The following is a 19,391-nucleotide window of genomic DNA, read 5'->3' as shown; positions in this document are numbered from 1 at the left end:
AACTTTAAAGACCTAAATGGGTCTCTTCTAGAAAGTATGTATTTTAGGTTCTTGTTGAACTTCCTTTCTAGAACTCTCCCAGATATGCACCTTGATGATATAAGACTTATAGACTTATAGAGATGATAAGACTTTTTTTCCCAAAAATATTTCACCAGACCTATTTTACGCAGATTTCACAACAAAAAACAACAAACTACACAAATAGAAAAGTCATGTTGTGCAATAATCCATCTTGTAGACATCTTACATATTATAGAAATATATTAGAAATTTAAATCATCTGTTCAAATCTCAGCTGGTTCAGTCTGTGCTTGTAGGTAAATAGTTTGTGCTAATTTACCATACCTAAACAAAGTACATACAGACAGGCATTTTAGATTAGAAACTCACGCTAAAACAGCAGGCAGAGGGTTAAATTTCATAAACTACCAATGGACCCTGTATTAAAGTTGAAAAGGGCTAAATTAAGGACAATTAAAACTGCAATAACAAGAAGACATGATCTATTTTGAATAAGTAAGTGAACAAAGAATGGCTGATTTTTTTTCTCAACATGTGGTTTTCATTTGAGAAAAATGAACAAGCTGTTTGTGGTTAAACTGTCTAATCGGCTGTTATCAGCCTTGCAGTGCGTTCAAGATTTACAGGATATTTCAGCTTCTGTGGCACATTAGCTAAAGAGAGAGAGCAAGAGAGAGCAAGCAGGCAAGGGAGGGAGAGAGGGAGGGGAAAAGGGAAGGAGGGGGAAAGCTTATAGCAAGGACTAATATTTCCAATGCAGCAGCACTCACACTACATCTGGTTCTGCTGGTAGCGGCAGTTAAATTGAAATATTTCACAGCGTGTGTCAGAAACATGCAGAATGGTAATTATGACAGATCTGATTAAGCCTGAGTGCCACCAGCTCCCCGGCCGGCTCCGGTTGTGCAGGTGTGACCTTGTGCGTGCCTGCGTGTGTAAATAAAATTAATTACAAGCAAGGGGGCGAAAGCTTCAGTGACATCACAAAGCAGAGGAACTCCCAAGGGGGGGACCCTAATGGAATATTTTCCCTGAGTCTAATAATACAGTTCATATTGACTTGAGGTAATTAGTGGGATCATTAAAGCAGTTTTCCCGGCGTATTTGGCTGCCTGATCAGATTAGCGAAAATGTTCTTCAGAACAAGCCCTGTGTGGTCTGCCAAAGGAGAAGGAAATAAAAAAGCAACAAAGCATATTTTTGGAATGATAAGCAGAGATGGGTCTGCATTTCAGTGGCTCAGATATAAGAATCTTTCTGGAATAAAAAAAGGGAAATAAGGCAAAAATGATAATACTGACATGCTGTTGAAGATTTTGGAAATCTACGAACCACTGGTCATATAGTCTGGGATTGGGTTTAATCTGGAAAAGGGAAAGAAAAATTGTCCTGCCCAATATGGGAGGACAAAGAGAGCTCCTTCCTAGGTAGGATTGTATTTTTTGGCTATACTTTATAGGATGAATTATTAATTTATAAGTCTAAGTCCCTAGTTCAAGAAACTGTCTCTTTAATAATACAGAGCGACCTCTGTTTCCGTTACCCTGGAAACTCAATACCCAAGCAACAAAATAAATAAATCAATCAATAAATAAACAGCAATGGCCATTTTCCTTTCTGGATATGCACATCCTACCCCTCCTCCCCACTTTATGTTCATCTTCATCTCTTCCCCAATGGAAAAAAAAGCTTATTTGAAGTCAACCCAATCACAAATTAAGGAAAGCCCAATAAACAAATATGATTTAAGGCCAACCCATCTGTTTATGGCTTCTGAACTGTTCCCAGAAAATAAATATTTGTATGTATGTTTCCATCATAAAGCTTCCGTTACAGCTTTGTTATTGGTGTTTTAGCCACTGTAAAAACTGTGTGATTGTTTTATACTTTCAGGAGTTGCTACCAGATCTAGTATGAAAATCAGTAAACTGGATACAACTTCATTTTGAATTTCTTTGCGACACAGAATACTCATCATTACCCATCTGATACAGCCCTTAACTCCCACTACCACCTGCGTCACTTGTTAAATCCTCTTTTGATTATCAAGTCTGCCCGATTAATGTAGTATTGCCATTATGGAAAAGGAAACATTAGGCCAGGTTATTAGACTTGGTTCTTGCTGTCAACCTTAATTCCAAACTCTATGACAAATCCCTGTATACTGCAGTACCTGTGTAAGATGACCTCTCATTAACTCTCTGAGCAAGAAGGGGCAATCTGTTTTTAATGGGACATGAGCAGGCAGATGAGGTAAAGTCACAGTAACACAGACAGGGCACAGATTAAAGCTAATCAGAAAACTGAGAGTAGCTAGTGCATTGTTATAAGTGAAAATCTATTTTAGATGCAAGGGAACTGGCCATCGATTCCCCCAAGGCTTCGGTGAGCATGCTCCCTACCCAAAATCGTAACATGCCAAGCTCTGTCACAGATGGTAGACTTTGACAGCTCCCATCCGTGGCATCGATACTCTACAGTTCTGCACAAGATCAGTGACATTCTGTCTCATTAGAGCCATGCTAATTATCACAGCTAGTTTCAGGGGAAACCATGTGTTGCAATGGTCAATTTGAAGGAGTTTGTGCATCAACAAACTGGTAATAAGGACCATGCTCCTTATTATGTGACAGCAGGCTGCCTGTGATCTGATTTATGGAATCAGAAACACTCAGGATGAATCGGGGCATGCTAACATGAAAACAATTTGTATTAATGAATACAACTGACATTTCTTAATAGTGTTCAGTGAAACCAATGGCTATATTACCAAGGCTTTGCTCTTTACGGGTATACAGCTAGCTGTAGGACCGTAAAGGTTATCAGTTCTTTCTAATCAAACATGATTTGGCACTAGGGGTCAGAGAAGGAAGTGCCGTTCCTTCTCAAGAGAGATCATCGAAATATGATAAAACACTTTAGAATTTAGAATTTGATTCATGCAAAACAAATCCATTTCTTAATGTCTTCCCTTTGTCACTTTACCTTTGGTCACTATTTGCTGCATGTACTGCACATCAAGCACATCAAAATGGGGAAAAAAAATGCAAAAAAACAGTACATTCAAATGAGTACTACCTGGAATTTCTTCTTAGTTAAGAACAAGACTACATATATGATCAATTTAACAACTGAGGCAAAAAATAAAAAGGCAAAGAAGCCTAACCATAAAAACAAAGGGCCAAATTATATCAGAATCTTACATGCATCTTTAAAACCTGGCCAACCAAACAATGGAGCAACAGCTGTTCCTGTCTAACTGCACTGTATGACCCTTCTAGTCAACATACAGGCAACACCCATGTGACAGTTTAGGAGGATGCTCTGCTCATCAGGATAAACTATAGCAAATACTAGAACTATAGCCAATCATCTCTGACCCCATAGAGCCGCCTGTTCGAAAGCAGCTTTTATAGACCAGAAAATAATTTTCACCCCCCAAAATATTTTTGAAGTTAAAAAGTGCTTGTATGACTTGCATTGTAAAATAGAATTGGATAAATACTTTGTATTTATCCAAGTATTATCCATACTAAAAGCCATCAAGGGTTAATACTCTTCTGTATAGCTGATTTGTGAAATATGTTAAGATGTTGATGAAACAGAAAAAAATGAAGAACTTGACCTTTTAAGCAGTTTATAAATGATTATTGTGTATTATCACTACAAAAGGCTCATTCAAGCTGTGGTGCAAAAAGCAACTGAACTACAAGAATACATGTAATGTGCTTCTCTTCAGTTTTAATAAGGCAACTGGCTCAAAATCTGCTAAAAAGACAGGTAAACAAAAATGAGGTTTGCTAACAGCAGGTTAAATAACTTGCAGACTTATGCATTGCAGATTTACATATGATATATATTGTGTAATATAAAACTGACAGAGCAGGTGCATTTTGATTATTATCCCATAACAGGAATATAAAAACAAAACTACTTTGATAAGATTTTCAGTTTAATAAGCATCAGAACAGCAAGAACATTGTTTTCCCTAGTAGTAAATTTTCTAAAATGACAGCAGCAGCTGAATGACTTGGCTTTAACGTTATTTTTCATTATTCCACTGGGAACAGTGTTTATAATTGGTGTGCTGTAGTTTGTTGCCAAAATGTCACAACCTTGTCTACTATGGACTTGTATCCTGTGTGAATGACTGCTCTGAAAGGGTGACAATGGAAACAGCTGTCAGTTATTTGTAGCCTTTGCTGTTCACCGGGCCTCAATGGAGTCTCTTAAAATCCTATACCTGAATTTAATTCTAAATAAAAGAAGGCTTCCAAACAAAATGTCTGCAGTGTAGATGAAGGAGACATGAAAAGATGTTCAGGAAGCTTGACCTTCCACCGTTATAAGCAACAAGTAACACTGACATCAGAATGAAATATACTCAACTAATGATGAAAAAGCACATTTTTTAAACATAAAATAACAATTTTAACAAACATCAATACTGAAATTACATAAACATGCAAACAACAACTGTAATAGTAAATTTAAGGTACAAAAATTTAGAATATTCCTAAGAAACTTACAATTAAAATTGTGACAAAATGTCTATAAATACAAATCTGATAACCGGACCTGGACACACCTCAGTATGGTGAGGCCTAATCTTTTTATTAATCCTCAGTGGAAACCATATGGCTGATGTGGGTAGAATCAAAATCCCCTCCCCCTTTCCAGCCCCCCCCGAGGTCTTTCTGGTCCTGAGGGACAACAGCAGCAGCAACACTAAAGCCTTCCCTCCATCTCTGAAGGTTGTACCAAGTGTGCCACACAACAATGCTCATGCCAGCCTCTTCACCAGAATGCCAAGACTCCATTTTGCGTGCCATGACTGAGAATTCCTATACTGTATACAGCAAGCATGGCAATCAGATATGCATATGCTGCCTTCTGCTAGGATTGCAAGCCAGTCCCCTTAAGTATTAGGAAGTGCCCCAGCTGCCCACAGAGTCTATATTACGAGATGGAGCTTCTGATAATGACTCTCCCAGGCACCCTTTTAGCTACATAATTAGCACTGTTCTTATCTTGAGCTGAATTCAAACCAGAGATGAATAGAAAGACTATGTGAAAGCACAGTGTTGAAATATAAAAAGTGCCTGTCAACCACCCAAATCTCTTGAAAAATAATTTTCTGAAGACAATTCAATGTATTTGCTGCAACAAAACCCTCACAAAATGAATGGGGTGGCCTTTATTTTCCCCATCTTTGAACCCCCTGACAAAAACACTGGTTTATGCATCAAACTGCAATTTGATAAAACAAAGATATCTTAAGCTATAATCAGCTCAATCAGCAAAACATACTGATACTTTGAGATAATTTGGGCCTTAATCAAATTGAATTTTACGCTGAGTAAGGTTCTGAATAATGTTAACCTGCACACATACAGATATACAAAACCTTTATTAAAACTGCAATTAAAAAAAATTCCAGCAACCCCGTTATTACAGATTTAAATGACAGTAATTTTACTTGCAAAACCCATGATTCATGGTTGGGTTGCTCTCTGAGATAGATTACAGCGCCTGATGTATGACATATTCAGAGCTATGCTAATGTAAACACACTTGTTTAAACATAAAACATCTTCTGGTGTTCTCAAACCCACAATAAAGGAGATGTGTCATTGTGGAAATTATTACTTTGAAAGTGATTGTGGGTTTTGAAACTATGCGGCCTTGTATTCCTTTAATTTTGTTTAGGCCAAAGTACAGATTCCCTTATTTTGCCTCTCTAAAAACTCTCAAACTGTTGTCCATTCTGATTATTTTCACATTCAGGTGAAAAAAGGCTCTAAAATAGTCCTTGTCAAATTTAATGGACAGTGGCCGAAAGATTAAAACTGATTGATGTTAGTATACTGCAAGTTCCAACATGTCAAGCTTTTCAAGCATGCCTGAATACATACCAAATTTTAAACCATAAGACCCTCATAAAGCTCACTGCCTAAAAAAATATTCAATTAAAATCTAATCTGATGTCATTTTTCCACACTTCACACAAGTACAAAAGAGAAACTTTTTAAATGGAGATTATGGTTAAAATACACACAAAGATATAATTAAATTAATTAAACTTAAAGAAAATTAGAATAAGTGTTGTGAGAAAGAACATAACTGCTTAACCCAGTTTTTTGTTTTAATGCATTTATCACATCTTACTTGGCTTTTTGATGCTGCAACCTTTGCGAACAGGGCTTGAGATACTTTAGCCCTCTTCATTTCCTGCTGTATCTCATCATAGATGGAAGCATTAATATTCAAGACACAACTGTCCGGTTTTCCATTCCTTTCTATGGGGATAGGAGATGGTTTCACCTAGATAAAGAAAATAATGGGATTATTCAGATACACCAGGGAAAACCCACCTCACAATAAATGTCAATTAAACCATATTTATAATTGGATTACACAGCACCAAAGACTTTTTTTAGTTACCCAAACAAAGTGGATTCCTATTCTCAGAACCCTAACTTTGACAATTACGCAAGCTGCACTTCAGCAAATTGTATCTTTCGCAGTGCCAGCATACAGTATGTGTTATCCTGAAAAGTCATTATACTATAATCTTTCATTGCTTCTGAATGATAAAAAATGGATTGATCAATAAAGACTTAAGTAATCTGAATATTCAAGATTAAGACCAGCTACGAAGATCACATGTAATTGGATTTTTTCCAAGTCATGATAGAGAAATGACCATCTTATACATTAAAAACTGCCACACCCAACTGTCTCCAAACTGGAAATATTATAATAGTGCTGTGGCTGATAAACCATGATACACATGTCATGCATTAATGTAATTCACCATTCAAACTTCTTTATCAAAGACATACAGCCCTAATGAGCTTTGTCAACTGGCAAACTTTTTCTAAGTGTAATAAACTTAATTTTCAATGTCCTACTGATTACTCCCTCTTTTTAGAAATGTGCATTTGTACAGAAAGATTTTAATACTTTTTTAATGTTTACCAAAACTATACATACTTGAATCCTTGAATTCCAATCTTCAGGTCTAGAATTATTACACTCTTCTCTTCTTGGCTAGGGTTTTGAAACAACAGAGTTAGTACATTATGACAAAACCAATAAAAAAAAAGGGGGAAAAGCATTTACATGCCTTTTACATGATGTATCTATTCTTACAATACATCATTTAAAAATATGGCAACAGAGATTACGGAAATTAACTGTATTAGAGTAAGACATCAAATCATTATGGCCAAAGTATTATTTTTTTTAAATCACAAAATTAAATCTTGTTGAAATTGGATTTATTCTGTCCCCTCCTCTTTCTTAAAACGTTTGAAAGAGCTGCTGTGAATCCATTTATGTTTGGCTGCCATGGATATTTTAAATCAACTAGCAGGTAGACAGACTTCTCATGTTCTCACCAGACTACAACATCGCCTCTGCTACTCTAATACTCTCCACACTTGTGACATTATAACAGGATCATCCCCAGGAGAATAAAAGGCTAAAACTTCACACAAGGCTTCAGACAAAGCTCTGAATACTTCTAAAAAAAAGGCAAATAGTAAAACATAATGTATCAACAAATACTGTAATTTCTCATATCATGCCACAATTACATATTTAAGTAAAATAAAAATAAAACAAACATTCAACAAATTATACTGCTACATATTACACAGAATGCTGCTATAAAACGTTTTTAGTAAAAGTGAATGAAGCCAAACGGACTATTAACTATGAACTTTGATGTCTGTAGCCAGTTGCTAAAAAAAATCCCTCAACAGGAATATTGATAAGAATAATGCAGTCAATTCATTTAGGTCAATGTTATTACTGTTTTTAAAGAATCCCTAATAATCAGCTTTCAAAACACCTGTAAAACATTATACTGTCTCTCCAATATAGAAGTATTCACATTATAGCTCAGTAATGCAAAGATAAACCTTCAGTATGAACAGTATGAAACAGTATTTAAAGTTGAGCAAAATGTAACAAAAGTTTTATTGACAATGCAATGAAAAATAAACACCCAACTGCTCCTTCTGTGCACATTTCTTTAGCAAAAAAAATAAATAACTTGAGCTACAGCCTACTCCTTCCCCATGAAATAACTGTCTTTTGTATTGCAGGATATTTGATACTGATAACACTGCAGGCCCATATTAACTGTTGACCAGCTGGCAGACTATCTGTGTATGTCTGATGTACTGGAAAATAATAACCTGGGAGGTGGGACTGCCTCCACACATAATCAAATTATTAAACCACAAAGGACCTTGGCTGATGAAAGTGAGCATGCTCTGTCTGAGCCTCTGATGCTAAAAGGACTTGGCAGTGGCCAACCAATGAAATTCATATTTCTACATATGTATTTTACAGTGGGGTTTATGTAGCATACTAAGGAAAGTGCTTTGGTGAAAGGATAAATACAATCATTTGTTTTTCAAGAACAAAATTCTGGTCTTTTCCATAAACCATTTTCTGTGAAGGATGAAGATCATTTGTAGCTTAAAATATGTTTCCAGTTTTTAAACAATTTTACTTAGCCTTTCTTGCCAAAACTAATCATAGAGAGTGCAGCTTAGAAAGCATCACGTTCAGGGTTAACACTAAGAAAAACAGAGTGGAAGTTGTCAAGTGTTTTGTACATGCAATGCAAACAACTAGAGATCTGAGATCTACAAAATAAATTTAAAAAGTCACTCACAGTGCGGATGCAAGGGTCAAACCTACAGTGAAATCCTTGTTAACCTCCAAGAATAACACTTGGTGCAAAATGCGACTGAAAACTAGGGCTTTTGTCATAAGTCTTCAAACCAACCAGTAATCTCATAATGCTATCTGATGTTCGAAAAGCTGGCATCTTGACAAGATCAAAATGCCGGGTTGTGCTACTGTTTATCCACACGCCATACTGGCCCACAGCACTAACAAGCACTCTGTATAAAAGATCACTGACCGCATCGGCCATGGCCTCAACTACTAAAGCAGCACGACGAAGGCGCTTTTTATCCTTTGTAAAAGTTGTGCTTCAACAGGCTGAACGGAGACTGGCTTTGTCCCGTTTCATTCTCACCCCCAACAAAGACACAGACAACCACTTTAAAAACTTACTAAAGTGGAAACAAGTATCCCCCTTTAAAGAAACTTCTACGTTAACTGCTGGGAGATGCACAAGCAGTGTCTAAACTGATGCAGCACAAAAAATTGAACTTTTTCTACTTTTTCCATAAAAATAAAGCACAAGTCAGAATTCTGAAAATGCGTTCAATTGCCCATTTTAGTTTTCACTGAAATTCTAAGTATTGTTGCCTTGTGCTGTGGAAACATTCCTGTACTCCATGCCTAAATGATTGCTTTAACTTCGAGTTATATTAGAAACATGGGTCCATTGTCACATACCTGCACAGGGCGGTTAGGAGGGGTGCTTATAAGGGGTGTAGGTCCCATTGCTGACGCAGCAGTCAGGCTTCTCTCCCTCTCATCTTGGTAGATTCGGTCTCTTTCTGCCTCAGGCAGCTGCAGGAAATTCTGCATTGCCCTCAGGTTGACCAGCAGAGACTGAGAGGCAGTCTTGGGGTCCTCTTCCTTTCGCAGGATTTCTGAGAGTAAGCCCTTGTGTGAAATAAATACCCCATTTCAATAAAAAAAAGAGCACGATTTCCCAAAACATGAACTGTTAGGTTGACTTGCTCATGACACACTTTTGTTCCTCTAAATCTCAAAGCTGAATAGTCAGTCCTGTGGAAGAATATTAGGTATTACTTAGGTCGCATGGATAAAAGCCTGAGTTTTGCACTTATAATTATGAAAAGTAACATAACTTTTCTATAAGATAATTGTAGAAATCTACAGACCAACCACATCCATGGAACAGTATGGAATAGTAGAAATTCTAACACTCTGTTTTGCTGGGAGTTAAAATTGTTAAACCTGTACTCAATGTTAATCTTTCCCCTTCAAAAGCAGAAAAGTGTCGTTTTAAAAACAAAAAAAAAACATTTTGGATAGGAGTACTCATTGTGCATGTTGTAAATAGTTTACTATACAATATCTAGACTAAATACACAGAGCTATACAAAAACAAAAAACTGGTGTCTACAGAAACTACACTTATATACAGAATAGTCTGTAAGCAACATAAAAACCCGTCTTCTAACAGTGTATATGATGTAATGACATTCTTAAAGATTATGCTCCTGTGATGCATAGCAGCCTAATGCATTCTTCCCTGCAAACAGATCCCATTTAAAAACAAATGTCAATATTGAATCCTTTTATCAAAAAGGGGTAGGGAAATGATTATCAGTTTAGAGGACCTTTCCAGTTAACTGCAATTCAATGTGTTCCAAAAGATGCTGCATTAATGATGGACGACATGTCCAGGAAGACTCCTAACATGAACAATTTGCAAGACCACTTCTTGGAGGTAGACTGCTCCGTAATAAAAGATCCATCTTTTGATCTGGACACCTTCCACTTAGATCTTTTATTTAATTAACTAACTCACCATAATTAAAGTTACGTGGTGTTCTTGTCCCTCCACACTACCTGGCCTGACCACAACAATGTTTCTTCAAATGTACTAAAGGTGAGGAGAGGTTGCTTTAATAAAGACGTGAAGGAGTGTTTCAAATTACCAAGGCTTTGCTCTTAGGGGGGGGAAATATTTCCAGGGTTGCTCACAGTTTAGGATAGTGGTTTACAACTCAATTCTTTGGAGGGTCTCCTGTTTCCTAGTTTTTAGTCCAGCCTGAGTGAGCAATTAAACAACTTAATTTCTTCTTAGTTTGACATTTATAGGATTATTCTTTAGGTGTTTTACGAGAAAGAAGCATATCCACCACATTAAAGAGCCTGGTAAAAAGTAGTACAGCAATTCAGAGAATATGACCATTAGTGTAATAGGGCTCAAGTGGAACAAAAACTGGAAGACCGTTTAAACCCTGGTTTACCAGGACTAGAGGTTATTAATACATTCAGCAAATTTTAAAAGCAATGACAAATAGCATTTCAGATGTCTCAACTTAGAATGTGCAAGATTAGTTCTTTCAGCTTCACACAAACTCAAGATTCACTTAACTCAACCTTTCAAGTTAGAAATAATGAAAGTACACCAGATAACTCTGAATGGCAGAGTTACAAACAACAACCAGATAACACTAAGGAAGCAAGGAGTAGGGACAGAACCTGGCTCTTGCTCTACAGGTCTGTTCGGAGACATGCTTCTTAATGGTTAACCACTTAACCTGAGAAGCCCAAGGGCATGCACTGGAATACAGTAATTTTAGTGTGTCTCACTGTATGTTGGTTTGAACTATTACATACAATGAAACCAAATAATCCTGAGGGTTAAACTGTCTACATAAACGGAAAGGCTTGCACATGTCTATCTTGTTTTATTAAGAAAAAATAAAGATTCAGAAAACTGGCATGACAAGTTTGTTTCACAAACAGATCTTGGTATACTTTTTCCCCCTCCAACAGAAGATTACATGTCATTACAAGCAATGTTCATTAGGACACTGCAGAAAAATGTACAATAAATATTATCAGAGCTTTCAAAAGCTCATTATGAATTCTTTAAACTGTAGATAAATTAAAGAGTCTGCCAATTTGCACAAAACATCGCCTGTCTGGTCTCCACTTAGTCTCCTCTTTGAACGTAATCACTGATTCCAATAGATTTTATCAGCCTCACAGAACTTCAAAGCTCCTGAAAAGAAATGTGGTTTGCTGCAACCTCCCAAAAATATGCAGAACATCTTTAGACATTATCTTTTTCTTGCCATAAACTGAAATCACATGTTTTAGTGGTGGTCCGTGACCAGACTCCGCCCAGAAGCCTGGCTGTTTGCCAGATGTATTAGAGCACAGACATTTTTCTGTCTTACCTGACAGCAAACAGAGTTGTCATGGCAGTCAGTCTTTTAAAGAATTCAGATTAAACGGTTCTAATAATGTGCTTTAATAAAATGTAGATGAGTGTTCATTCCCTCTTAATTCACCAACACAATACATCTATCTTCTATAACCTTTCTTGTGATAATTAAGAAACTAATGCATTTGTATTATTGCAAATGGTTAATTCAGTTTAAAAAAAACACTGAAGCAAACATATGTTGAATGTAGAAAAACATTCCTTACAATGACATGATGTGATAAATGACTGAAATGAATGAAGATATGTGGAGTAACTAACTAATATCAAACTAGTGACAAGAAAAAAGTGTGATAAACAGGAAATCAAGCTCTATAACATGAAGCAACAGCACATTCATTAAAGCAGTAAATTACACTTAAACTTAGCAGTTACAACCCCTTCCACTTTGCCTTTAATGTGTACAACTGTCACATCACAATGCGTTTTTTAAACCTAATACATTCATCTTCAAAAAGATCTATAACTTTAGACTGTAGACCAAAATTCAGATGGCAATATTTTACTTTTCTCACAATTAAGAGTTCCAGCAAATCAGACAAAGTACACATCACGCATGCGAACAAAAAGCTTCAGAGAGATGCTGAGTACTTCGATCTTCTTTTATCGAGATGCCCAAGCTGTGAAAAACCCAGGCATTAACCTAACAAAAAATTCTACTAAATTAATTGTACTTAATTTGAAAAGTGACAAATTGCCTTCTGGTCTAGTTTCAAGAAGAGATTTGGAATATGTTAACCTTATTTTTAAATTCTTTCCCACATCATGAGGAGTGAAGGGGCTATGACCAGTCCATCATAAAACCAGCCATTTGAAAACAATGATATTGAACTAAAGGCGTGAGCAAAGACATTTGGCTCTCTGGTTTACTATGTAGTCTTGCATTGCTTTGAAACAAAGACATTGTGAGCAGAGTGCACCATGCACCCCTTCTCTCCTACAGAGAACCCTTGTATGATTTTTGGCCCATTGGAACCCTGAATTCTGGTCAGTTACTGTTTTCAGTAATCATGAGGTCAAACAGGCACTGCTGCTCAAAGCAAACAAAGAGCTTGTAGCAGGATGCCAAGAAAGATACCAAGATTCTTCTGAGTGGTTGTGTTGTATATGTTGAGCTACATGCAGATGTAATGTACAGTAGTGCAAATAACAGTCGCATTCCTGTTCTACTTAGTATTTTACCTTTTAAACTAAACAAAATTAAGCAATTAAGAAAGCACTGGAATAAGCATCCTGTACACAAATGGTGCAGGGCAAAGGGAACTGTACACAAAGAAATGGTTTGTCATTTTTCCCAGTTTTATGAAACCGCTTTTCATTTAAGGGCTCTCTCAAATGTAAATTCCTAATCACAGCACGCTGGGAGAGGCCAGTTTGCTGCGGTGGAGAGTTCAGCCACAGATGGTTTGAGGACTCATCTCAGCAGAGTTGGATCAGTGTCTCCACTACTTCAAGATAAGACCTTCCTATTTCTAGACAGTGAATTCCTCTACCAAGAAGTCTTAAGGAGCTATTCTTCTCCATTACCCTGATTCTCCTCCTTAGAACTCCAGCATGTGGTATGACAAGGATTGCCAAGAACAGCTCTTAAGTGTGCTACTGCAATCTTGTTCCACATGAAAATCATTCATCCTCAGCATTTGGGACAATCCTAATAAGTATGCTAAATTACGATTAGAGGACAGGACTACGTGTGCTTATAAAAAGTGTGTTTTGTGTAGTAAAGTAGGTGGCACAGATTCTCAAAATGGAACTAGATCCAAGAACATAAATATAACTTAATACAGCATTAAAACATTAACCATTTATCTTTAATGCAAATTCAAATGTAAACATTTCTGGTAACAAAAGTAACATTTTATTACATTTTTTTTTATTCTGAACCTCTAATTGTGTTCCTCGTCATATCGAGACTAAACTAAGTCTAGGCTTAAAAAAATAATGTGTTGAAAAACTAAAATACAAAACTTCCAATGGTTGCCTCCAATGGGTTGTGGCAACCCACAGCCTATCCCCGCAACAGATAGTGCAAGGTAACATTACACCCAGGATGGGATGCCAATTCACTGCACACCAAACATGCAGGGATATCCATTGAACCGATCTAGCTCACCTTTGGAATGTAGGATGAAATCAGAACACTCAGAAAACCCACACAAATACTAGGATACACAGAAGAATTACACAGAAGAAATTCCAGTCTGGAACACCCAGGACACCAGCTGTGAGGCAGCAGTGCTAACAGTCACACTACCACCTTGATAGGTGTTGCAACACTTTAACAATAATCCCATATATGTGTCAAACAGAGCATATTAAAAATAACTATGAATAGTGAAATGAATGAATCAGAAAAACACTAACAAATGTCAAGGCTTTCTAAGTACTGAAACCATACAGGTATCCTATTACAGCTACAGGTTTTAATTACAAACTTTAAACACTTTATTAAAGGATAGGTCTCAGTCTGGACCCACACAGCAAGGACAAGTATGACAAGAATATAATGAAAAATATCTTACACAGTCTTACCTGAGTCCTGTTAAAAGCCACACGGGCAAATACCGCCTGGGAGATTCCAGCTCTCTTGAGTTCATCACGCACCCACTGGTAAATTTCGGAAGACACCTCAGTGTTGGAGGAGACCTGCTGTTCGAGTGGCTTATTGAGGGAACGGCTGACTGGTGGGTGGTTCAGGTACTGCTGGCTGAGAGACTGCTGTGCTAAGATTCTGTTCACCGCATACTGCTGGTTTAAGATCTGAGCCATCACTATTTGCTGGTTGACCAGCTGAGGGCTGATGGGTGTGGACACAAGACCAGGGTGCAAGCTAGGCAGCTGGGATCGAACTGATGTTTGCCCTCCATGAGGAAGCTGTACAGGGGAAGGCGGCTGTTCAGCAGTGCTTCCAGGAATAGGTTGCTGACTGAAATTCACATGGTTAGCGCCTGGTGGAGACAGGTCAGACAGGCTTTCCATTTCAGCTGCAATGAGAAGAAAAGGAAACGTGAAATTGCAAAATATTTCTGGAACACAGCTAGTCACTATATCAAAGAGTGCTCCAATACTGCTGGATAACTGAGGTGATCGAGGCAGACACCAACAACCCAAAGTGTAGCCAGTTTAAATAAAATAATAGATGTTCCCAATAATGCAACAGTTACTGTACATGCCATCAGATTTCTATTTAAGGAGGATGCTTCCTGAAAGCAGTCACCCATTACATTATATTCTATACTTTGATTCATAACATATTGAAAGCCATCAATATTCTTTAACAACAGCAAAGAAACAGTGTACCAACAGCCAAGTTCTAATGCCTCTTGAAAAGCCAAACTAAAGATACAAATTTTAAAAATGTTAAAAATTAAATACTAAATTAACGCACAGCTCCAACAAAAAGGCACAGACTGAAACAAACACCATTTTAGGAGGACACTTCACATACACATTTGTCTTCCACATAATGGAGTGCACTGTATGAACACAGAGATGCACTACTTAGTAGATGTGGTAATTAGTTTATAAACACCATGACAGTATCATGTGAGCACAAAAAAAAAACCCTGGCAAGACAGAACTACATTGACAATTTTAAGCAAAAGCATTACTTAAAATATATCCATACAATAACTGATACGCATAAATCATTCTTTGTACATTTTTAACTAAAATAATGTAATATGGAACAATCTAAATATAACCTGTCAAAGTTAGCAAAGCGCTACAAACATGAGAAGCCTAAGCTACCAAGAACTGAACCACGTGTAGAAAAGCATAAGGTTGATTTTTGTTCTGCAATTTTATTTAATAGCTATATAGTTCAACCTGAGAATGTTAATATTCTTAATTTACACTTATCTAATTGTTATGTCTGCTGCTTTATTTTATATAATTAAATATCCCAACTATACATTAGGAAACTTGCAGCAACTTGACATTTCAGTTAAGCTTTAAGTGAGACACTGTACCATTACCGATATTATAACTAGAACAGTTTATATTTTTTTCCCTATGACATGACTGGAAAGAAAAAAAATGGATCTACAGAAAACTAACAAAACAATATCTGAAGGATAGATGGAAGGATTGTAAAATTATGTAGCTGACAAAGGAAAATGGTTTGCCACAAAACACTTTAGCATGCACTGAAATGTAAAAAACAGAAAATATTTTTACAGTATTCACCAGTACTTCCAGAACCAATTAATTTCTCTATTAAATTAGGCATAAACAAGTATAGTCTGCATCTTTTTTCTGAAAAATGAATTCCACGTGCTACCGCTCCAAAATGAAAATCATTATAGTTACAGTTCTCTGGCAGTGCACAATACTAAAAAGAAAACTAGAAAAAGGCCAAAAGAAAGGAATGTCTCTGGAGACAAATTCTAAAGAAAATATAGAAATGGACATCACCCTACAGGGCACTGCAGAAAAGATTTCAGTGGAGGAAGAAAACCACTACGAAATCAAAACTACAAGATCACATGAACATATGTTTCCAATGTTTCTTCCATCTCTTGGGGGTTACAATGCAAACATCTATTGCGCATATTATTTTTTCCTCTCGCACCAACACTGACAACGTGGTTTGTCTTCACCAATCTATAAACAGCTAGGAGGCAAACTTCTTCATGTGGTTTGAAAATTAATCAAAAATGAAAGGGATGGCAAACCCTTAAGAGACGTCCCTATGTGAGCTTCGCACAAAGAGCCAAAGCCATACAGCAAAATAATAATGAGAAGGGGTCGTCACCAACAATGGAAAAAAATACAGCTATGGGACAAATACTTGTTCCATGAAGGAGCAGACCTCTTGAAGCGTAAAACAACAGGAAGCTTTTTTTTATCTTTGGAATAGCTCAGTGTAGAAAAGCCATTGCTCTTCGTGGATTTCAAGTTTTACAAGAAGCCACTAGCTATTTTTGTGAAATGTCACTGTTCTGGACCATCAAAAAGTAAAATAGTAATGTTTATATTCACAGTAGGAGTTTCTCTTCAATGTAGTCCCTCTTAAAAAACATCCTACAATGTTTTTTGAAGAACAACTCTCCTAAAACAAACATGTAGGATAAACAAATCCCTCAAATGCTACTCTTCATGCTCTGTATGTGCAAAACCTTATGTGTGCTCTAGACCTTCATGAGCATCTCAGAAGTAATCTGAAATCTGCAAAGTAACAACACAATGTACAGAGGTTTATGGGAAAATAAAAAATAACAAAACTTTAAAATCATGAAATCATTTCTTTCTTTTAAGCTGGGGATAAACAGTGTGTTCAGACTGCATTTTCTAAATGAAGAAACGTCAGACAGCAAGTAGTAAAATGGACTAGCAGCACATCTTGTCCTATAGAATATTGGATGTGACTTAACATTAAACGGAACTATTTACTATATCACCCTTTCGCTATCAGAACAACAGTATTGATTTTCAGAGTAAAAAAAAAGCAGAGGAAGGCTTAGGCCATAGGCATCAGACTCTGCCAGTTTTGAAGCCTCTAAAGTTTCTATTTTCTCACATACCTACTGCAGTGGATCTTGGACTGTCGTGGAGAATGCATGTTTCCAGGTATCCCTCCAGCTGGGAGGGCTGGCACGCTACTGTGCAAATACACACGTACAAAAATATGGGAAAAATTCATTAAGCTACTCATTATGTATTAAATATTGCCTGCCACTTAACAGTCCCAAGACACACAATCTGGTATTAGGAAGTGAGGCCATATACTTGATGGCTAGCTGGTGTTGAAAGACTTTACACTTTAGACATTATTTTCCTATTTTTTAAAACATTGAAACTTAAATGAATCAGGCTGTTGCAAATAATGAAGGAACAAAACATAGGCTACACTTTGGTTTTGTTCATATGTCACAGGTCACTTTCCTGGAGCTAAACGTGAAATATAAAAATGAAAAGAGGGCTAAACTTTACCCTTTTGATACAACACATACGTTATATTAAGACAAAGTTTCTGAAATTAAATGAGCTGGTATTTGGAAATGAGAATGTGTTCCGTTACTTGTTTCCTCAAGTGCAATTTTACTTGTTTGATCTGTTGTCTATTTGCATTAAAGTCATATGGCGTCACAGGAATACATTTGGTATGGGAATCCATACAAATGATCCATAAGGTATATTTATGCATGGTTTTAAGTATCGTTTAAATTTATTCTTTAAAATTTACACATGATAAAGCAGAACACAATGAATCTACACAACAAATCCCAATAATCATAATTGTTGTATTACAAATAAAACAATCAGAGAAGAATTTAGTAAGAACACCAGGTTGACAGCTGAATTGTAGTTGGAATTGAAAACTGGACTCAAGGTGGGATGATTACTAGGACTACAATTTTAAGACATTTTGCTTACCCATCATATCTTTTGTCTTCTTGAAATGTTTATACCACCGCCCGAATTCCTGACATTTTGCTGCCGAGACATTTGCATAGTAAGTGCTGTTCACAATGGAAGAAATCATACTCTGCAACAGAGAAAAGAGTGTTGTACAAAAAAAAGCTGCCAGGTTCAAATTGAACGTAATGTATTAAAATTCTGTTTTGTTCACATGCATCCTATATCTATTAAAGAAATTGAAAATTTCCTTTTTACAAAATAACAGGAATATTTCAGTTTAAGAGCCACATGCATTTCTGTCTTTTTGTTGTCTAAAAAATATCCCTTTACAACAAATGCCAACAAGCCTGAGAGAGCATAAAGAAATTTTCAGTAGGGTTATTTAAACTAAGCTGAATTCTGAAGCAATGGTAGTTGTATTTGGTGCACTTAGATTAAATATAACTGTTTTTTTAAAGAAATCAATCTTATTAAATTTTAGCCTCTAGAAATAGCCATTTAAAACTGCCACTTTGTTTTTCCACGTTAACTTTGAAGTGTTCAGTACAATCTGCTTTATTCCACTAGAAAAGTGCATATCAAAACTGCTGGGTTCCTAAATGACAGTCTATACCAAATTATTGAACACCTTAACTATCTGTATGTACATATAAATGACACGTTGGTGTTGTCTTTAAATTTTATTCAACTTTTTTATGCATTCTTCAAAAACAAGAGAGATTTCTTTTTTATTAAATTGAAGCTGTTTCTAACACCTTACAGGCCTGAGGGTGAATAGCATAGAGATTGTTTTGATTGTTATAAATATTCAAAAGACGAAACCATCTGTTTTCAAATTACAGGTATGCCATCTTTACTATTTCTATAAAAATCTGAATATTTTGGGGCATTATTAGCCCTCTGGCTTTGTCTAAAAGACATATAACAGTGACTTAACTCTTCAGCAGGAAGCAAAGATTTTGTTTCATGAAATGATGTTAAAGAAAATGCATTTAAGTAAAAAACAAAATCAGCTTCAAAGAGTGCAAGGCAGTGCAAAACAACTTCTTTCTGAACAGTTTATCTCTTCTCCATAATC

The 19,391-nt window shown here is 36.4% G+C and overlaps 1 protein-coding gene across 6 annotated transcripts in view; it reads right to left on the bottom strand.

Annotated features, from left to right (window-relative positions):
* The window catches only part of satb1b (SATB homeobox 1b), a 54,662-nt gene that overhangs the window by 10,045 nt on the left and 25,226 nt on the right, over positions 1-19,391 (bottom strand). For 3 of the 6 annotated variants that reach the window (XM_088929362.1, XM_088929365.1, XM_088929363.1), the window contains exons 6-11: positions 18,329-18,440; positions 17,476-17,553; positions 14,483-14,934; positions 9,412-9,624; positions 7,021-7,077; positions 6,193-6,348 (exon numbers count right to left, since the gene is read on the bottom strand). In XM_088929362.1, the coding sequence (XP_088785488.1) occupies positions 6,193-6,348; positions 7,021-7,077; positions 9,412-9,624; positions 14,483-14,934; positions 17,476-17,553; positions 18,329-18,440 (1,068 nt within the window). The remainder of the gene's footprint in view (positions 1-6,192; positions 6,349-7,020; positions 7,078-9,411; positions 9,625-14,482; positions 14,935-17,475; positions 17,554-18,328; positions 18,441-19,391) is intronic. The other 3 variants (XM_088929364.1, XM_088929366.1, XM_088929368.1) reach the window with 2 other exon arrangements.

This window comes from Atractosteus spatula, chromosome 12 (assembly GCF_055471065.1).
Source record: "Atractosteus spatula isolate fAtrSpa1 chromosome 12, fAtrSpa1.hap1, whole genome shotgun sequence".
Classification (NCBI taxonomy): domain Eukaryota; kingdom Metazoa; phylum Chordata; class Actinopteri; order Semionotiformes; family Lepisosteidae; genus Atractosteus; species Atractosteus spatula.
This window is presented reverse-complemented; position numbering and strand designations above follow the sequence as displayed.